At 29.5% G+C, this 6,760-nt stretch overlaps 1 protein-coding gene across 1 annotated transcript in view; it reads right to left on the bottom strand.

Moving 5' to 3' along the window:
• Window positions 1-6,760, bottom strand: part of LOC106457552 (protein lap4-like) — a 110,842-nt gene that overhangs the window by 53,837 nt on the left and 50,245 nt on the right. The window contains exons 10-14 of the mRNA XM_022383549.1: window positions 5,836-5,877; window positions 4,527-4,639; window positions 3,399-3,491; window positions 2,310-2,406; window positions 1,433-1,809 (exon numbers count right to left, since the gene is read on the bottom strand). Of these exons, the coding sequence (XP_022239257.1) occupies window positions 1,433-1,809; window positions 2,310-2,406; window positions 3,399-3,491; window positions 4,527-4,639; window positions 5,836-5,877 (722 nt within the window). The remainder of the gene's footprint in view (window positions 1-1,432; window positions 1,810-2,309; window positions 2,407-3,398; window positions 3,492-4,526; window positions 4,640-5,835; window positions 5,878-6,760) is intronic.

Below are 6,760 nucleotides of genomic sequence, written 5' to 3'. Positions count from 1 at the left end.
AAGGACAGGTTTATGTGTTTTAATAAAGGTGGCTTCCAAAATAGAGAGATGAAAGGTTGACCAACCATTTGCAATAATTTCAAACATGCTATCCGTGTAGTTGTCAGTACAAGTTGGGTTTACTAGTAAATGCTGGCCAATCGCCGATTCACATTTTGGTGGTAGAACGTTTGTTTTACAAGAACAACATGGTAAATTCTTTACTTTCACACTCTTATTTCTTATGGATGTGGGTACATGTTGTTTAATTCTATCCTGCAATCTTTGTGAAGTGCGAACTATGTACCAATATTCGCAGTGGCACGAGAATTCATAAATAACCATACTTTTCTGTGTGGTAGGTATCGCATCTTTGTGTGTTGCAGGCAACAGCTTACGTGTGGAAAAAGCACAGTAGGGGTTCACTGCAGGAAAACATTTACTAATGGCCGTTTTCAATTGTTTTTCAGATTTTGTTGAAATGTTACCAATTCATGGTAGTTTTAGGTAAACAGGACACTTGTTAGGACCAAATTTAGGGGCAGTTGAGAAGCTTGCAATTTTCCTTGAAGTAATTTGGTTGATGACGTTTTCTGGATACCCATTTTCTAGTAAAATAGTTTTAACTGTCTTCAATTCGAAATTTAGTTTAGATTTTGAACAGATAACTAGAGCCCGATGGACTAAAGTAGCAATAAGGTTCGTTTTGCGACTTTTAGGACTGAAAGAATCCCATTGTATGTATTTTCCTGTTTTTTACAAATTCTGTCTTTAAATCAATAAAACAATAACTACCCCATCTATCAGGAGCACTTATTATAGATGCAAATTCTTTAGTTTCATATTATAACCCATGAATTAAGATTCTAAATGAAGATTTACAGCTTTATAGATTAATTATCAAAGTGTCTAGGTTCTAGATATAATTGAAACTGCTTCTATCATAAATTTATTGTTGAGAAATGTCCATCATTCATGGTTTAAAATCCTTTTAAGAAAACAACTGCTATAGCTACTTTTTGATGAATCCAGGCAGATTGTCAAATATTAGAAGTTCATGCTCCACAATCATCTAGCTTATAAGAAAATGAGAACGCAACATTTCCAGTAGCTATAACTGAAACTCTATAAAGAAAAACATCCTTATGACTACCTATTTCAACAAATTAATTTTGAACACAATAAACAGCAAATTCAAAATTATTTTAAAGAGAGCTAAGTTATGAATTTGTTCAATACAAAGACACAACAATTATGAGTTAATAAATTTGTATGGCAAAAACTAGCATAAAGATAAAACCCCAATCAATATCTCAAAACTACTTTTGAAATGCAGTGTTTAATATAATTAGTGAAAAACTTTTTTAGTCATCAAATATACTCATACGGTGTTGTATATATAGTCACTTACATATTAAAAGATCCTCACTAAAATAACTTAAACATAGCCTACCCTACTTATATGGTTGGTATCAGACCCTTTCGAGGAATAATTCACTCCAACTTCTTCGTTTTGGAATTCAACAACGTTTGATGTCTTTGTATCAGAGTTAGAATGGTTGACAGTACTAACAGTGGGTTTATCAGCTGATCTTTCACAGCATGGAGAAGCTGTTGCTGTAGCAGGTTGAATTGCTCTTGGTGGGTTATGGTTGATAGCATTAGCACTTTCCTCCTTTTGTAAAATTTCTTCATTTGAGTGTTTTAAAAGCTTGGGCTGAGGACTGGGTGACTCTAATTTTTCAAGTTCTTCAATGGGCTCTGTCAGTTCTTTCTCTTCCTTATGTCTTGAAACACTTTTTACTGTTGTGGGCATTTCTTTTCCATCTGCTAATGAATAAGCAGCATTTAATTAAACTATTACATAAACAATATTTCATTAAACACGAACATGTTGAGTTTATTCCTGAAATTAATACGGGAGTGATGAAAACAATTTAAGAGTAACTAATAATACATAAAAAGTTGCTTTTTGTTTTCTCCAGCTTACTACTTTCAAGTAGTGAGAACACTATGTGACTGTAGAGACTTCTTAGATACCATAAAAATAACATTTTGAATACTACCTTAATATGACTATTGAAAACAACACGAAAAATTACCGATATGATAAAGAAAAATCAATAAATCAATGTTACTCTATTAAACCTGATATTAACGTCCCGTTATATTTATGAACACTAAAAGTCCCATATGTATAAAACAGTACAAACATAAGATGCCATCACATATACAATAAAACATTATTTATCTACTGAAACTTAACTTTGATGTTTCTCCCATGTACAGTGAGTGCAAAAAAAACAAAACTATTTCAGGGTAGAACTTACTTGAACTATGGTTAACTGAACGGTCAGTTGAATCCACCATGTCTACTTCTGAAGAGGCTTGCTGGATTTGGACATTTTCTTCTGTGGTTTTCTCACTCTAAAAAAAATTTAATCATTTGAATACTGACCAACAAAACAATGTATATTTTAAGTTACTCACAAAAAGTACAATTTTTTTTATTTTTGAAACAAATATGCTCTAAACGAGCGAAGAACAAATACTTACCATTTTATGTGTTCACAAAAAGAATACAATGGTTAGTTACCTGCTCTATCAAAATATCAAAAAAGTCAAAATGGTGCTGCAAAGTAAAGAGTACTGAAATGGAATCTTTAAATGTATATGCTATTTGTTTTATTTTAAATAAGGCATTGAAGGTATCACATCTGTATACTGTTTGAATACAATAAGAGCTTAGTAAACACCAATTCACGTTAGAGGTTTCTGCTGGAAACAAGAAACAAAGCATTGCATATTAAATTAGTGAGGTCAGATCATAATCAGCTGAGGGCAAAGGACAAAATTTAATCATAATCACACAATCTCACTTACAGATATAAATAGTTTTCTTATCACTTAACCATATTTAAAGCGCTACATAACCACATGATTTCACTTACATGTACACCTAGTTTTACTATTAGTTGAGATCACTGGACCAAATTTAAAGCACTACATAACCACATGATTTCACTTACATGTATACCTAGTTTTACTATTAGTTGAGATCACTGGACCAAATTTAAAGCACGTAATAACTACATGATTTTATTTACAGGTATAACTAGTTTTGTTTACTTCCTCTGCCATTGAGCCAGCTGAACTAATATGAGATTTGATGTTGGTTGAAACTAAATTTATGATATAATTCTGAAAGGAAAAAAAAAAAAGACAATAAGATAATAAGTTTAATATGAAAATTATTTGTCTTTAATACAATTTAGTTAGGTACAGAATTTTGGCTAAAATCATACTGAACAGTTATGTGTTTTGTGAAACATGATAATTCCGTTCACCAACTAAATTATTAAAATAAATTATGATGTTTCTGTTTTAAGTAACACCTGAGAAGAGAATGAAAAACTTACCTCATCAATGTTCTTTGCTTTGGAAACCAAAAGTTTGTGATGTCTAACCTTCATATCTTTGGGAAAAGGAGTGTCATGCCTGATAAACTGAGTCTACAAAGTGAAAAAAACAAAAATTACATCATAAATTGTGGGAAGCATTATAGTTGGTTCTTGAATAAACAATTTTACCAGAAGTTATAGCAGTTAAATACAAATAAATAATAAAAAAGTTGGATTTTAATAATAACATTTTTATATAGAATTATATGAGGACATTTCTTTACGTTAAAATACTTTTATTTGCGAGCCTTTGGCCCTCTTAACAGAGCCTTCATCGGGCAACAATGTACATGAAGAGTACAGAACAGTTTAGATTGTGAATAATCCAGGCTGTTGATATCCAGACTAATAAGGGTTCAATGTATAGTTATTGTGGAGATTCTTTCCAACGAATGTTCATGTTTACTACATCCAACTACATGAGGAGGACAGAACAAATCAGATGGTGAATAATCTGGATTATTAATGTCTGGACTAACAAGAGTTTAATGTTTAATGTATAGTCATTGTGGATGTTCTTTCCAATAAATTCTCACGTTTACTATATCCAGCCACATGAGGAAAAGAGAAAAGCTTGGATTAAGACAGAATAAAGCTGTTTGCTTTTTATGAAGGAGAAAAATCTCTCTTTCTCTCTCTATATATATATATATCTTTTTTTAAAGAGGGGTAGAACAACTTACATACAGATAAGATAAATGAAGAATATATTATTAAAATTCAATTTGAATCTAGCAACAGAATATTTCGTAATTTTCCTCTAAATAATATTGAAAATACTGACACAATCACTGACAAAATAATAATTTAATTACTTTACTGAAGTTAGTCATTCATAATTTGAAATCAAGAAACTGGAAAAATAAGGAGAAAATTCTTCAATAAATTTTTATTTTACAGGATTCAAAAATGTGTCCTTTTACACAAATTTATAATATTAGATAATTATATTATAAAATCTTTGGTTTTAAACAAGTTTCAATAGAAACATTTTAATTACATTTTTTTTCTGAAAGTCACTGACCAGTTATAAAAAGAAGTCCATTATGGCAAAGTGGAAAAATATAAACATTGCTTTTCACTTACTTCTTTTTCTTCTTTCTCTTCCTCATTTTCCTCACAAAATCTGACAGCAGAAACTCTTTCCTCATCTTTGTGATTCATTTCTTCTTGTCCTTCAATGTTTTGAAGTTGGGTTTCTGTCATTTGGAAGCCAGTACAAAATATAAACAAAATTCGTAAGTTAATTGTGAATGAGCCTATTTTTACACAAATACTCTGACATGCTTTTATGGCAGTCTTCCTTGATATTTCACTCAAAATATTTTGAAAAATAACTTTATGTTCAAAATGATGATTTCATCATTGAAGTAAGTCTGGTATTTAAATGGAGCTGAATTATAAATTTATTTAAACTGTTTAGTAGAAGCTTTCAATATAACAAGAAAAGTCAGAACAAAGTTATATATGCACGTGTGTGTGTGGAAGTTTACCTTTGTGAATTTTGAATGGTATGGCAGGTAAGGACAATAAATCACCTGTGAGAAAATTTACATATCAAACTTCAAATTCTCAACCAAGTACTTTTAGCTGAGGGTTACATCAATGTAAACCACAAGATAACTGATAAGAACCAACATGCTCACACAACACATTATTATCAATGTCATGAAGTTATGTAAACAACTTGCAACCAAATTGATATTTTATAACAGTATCTTAACCTCTTATTATTATTCAGTGTATGTCAACTATTAAGAACTAAGAATAGCCAATAAGAACCAAAATATTCAATCACTATATTTTGATAGTTGTACATTAGATGATTGAATGATATTAATTTAGATAATGACTAACATTAATTCCATAAAGCTGTCAATCACAAATTTCTACATGTGTTTGCGATGAGAAATGATAATAAATACAAGCAGGTGACCAGAAAGAACCCACATAAGTCATAATATTTTAAATTTAACAAAGAAGGGTATTTTCTGGAATATATTTTGCAAAATGACAACCACACAATAATATACACCTTGGAACAGTGTTCTTCCATACTAAGCAACATGTCAAGTTTTATAGGCTTACCTCTAAATGAAATTGTCACAAAAATAAGCTATTAAACTGTACTATAAATAGATGAATATCCTATTAAAGGAAACTGAAAAATATATAGTTAGAGATATGACTAAAGAATACACATCTGAACAATAAATATTTTTATAGGCACTCTTCTATTATTCTTTTTCAAAGTTGATAAAAAACTGGAAAATATTTAGATCCACAAGTAGCGATTTTAAAATAACTGACACACACATATAAATAGTAAACAATTAACAGCAACAGAAAATATTCTAAGATATGCTTTTATAAGCAATAAAAGTGTATAGCTAACCAGAAGTAGATTTTATCAGCAGTTTTCCGGGCTGCATGTCCTCTGTGGAAAAGAAAAAAATACATATTTGGAACATTTCATGCAATCCCCCTCAGTAAAAGTAAAAATGTACAGTACATTTTCTTTACATCATTTTAGTTATCTTGAAATATTTGTTGTTGTTTTTCTTAGTAATTATACTTGTTGAATTTTTCTCTTATTTTGTGTGTTTGTATGGAGTTCTTTAAATTGTACATAACTATATAAATATATTTCATTATCTTATAATGCTTTTGGAGCTAGTGTTAAATAAAAACAAAAAATACTAACAAAAGGATGAGAAAAAAAAACTTCCAAATTATTGAAAGCAAAGAAACAGTATAGTAATGAACAACACTATTCTGCTCCATGTAAAAATATACATCAACCAGCAATATATATAATCATGAGTTTTCTAAATTCAAGAGGAAATTATCATTACTATTCCTTATAATTAATTATATAACAAAGCACATAATAATATATTTAACCCCTTGATTACCATAGGGTTATACTTTGATAAAGGTTTTTCACACTAAATCCAATGATATATAGTTTGTAAGAATCTTCATCAGAATACATTAAACCAATCAAATGTAAAATTACTGACATTTTGTTAAATTTCCCTATTTTCCCTGCCTGGTTGGCAAACATTTAACTAATAACTGATGACTCCAAACAGCAGGGCAAATGAATATTTACATGCATTTAAAGATAATGTGTTTTAAAGTTCCTCCATAAACCAAAGTTTAAGTTTACTAAAACTACATATAAACCTCATGACTATATTCCTGTATACGTATTTTCAAATTGTTAAATACAAAATTTTTATATTAGATTAAATACACAGTGACCATAAAAAAAAATTCATAATTATTATATATATATATATATATATATATATCTG

This window comes from Limulus polyphemus, unplaced genomic scaffold (assembly GCF_000517525.1).
Source record: "Limulus polyphemus unplaced genomic scaffold, Limulus_polyphemus-2.1.2 Scaffold345, whole genome shotgun sequence".
Taxonomy (NCBI): Eukaryota; Metazoa; Arthropoda; class Merostomata; order Xiphosura; family Limulidae; genus Limulus; species Limulus polyphemus.
Note: the sequence above shows the minus strand (reverse complement) of the source record. Positions and strands in the feature narration are given on the sequence as shown.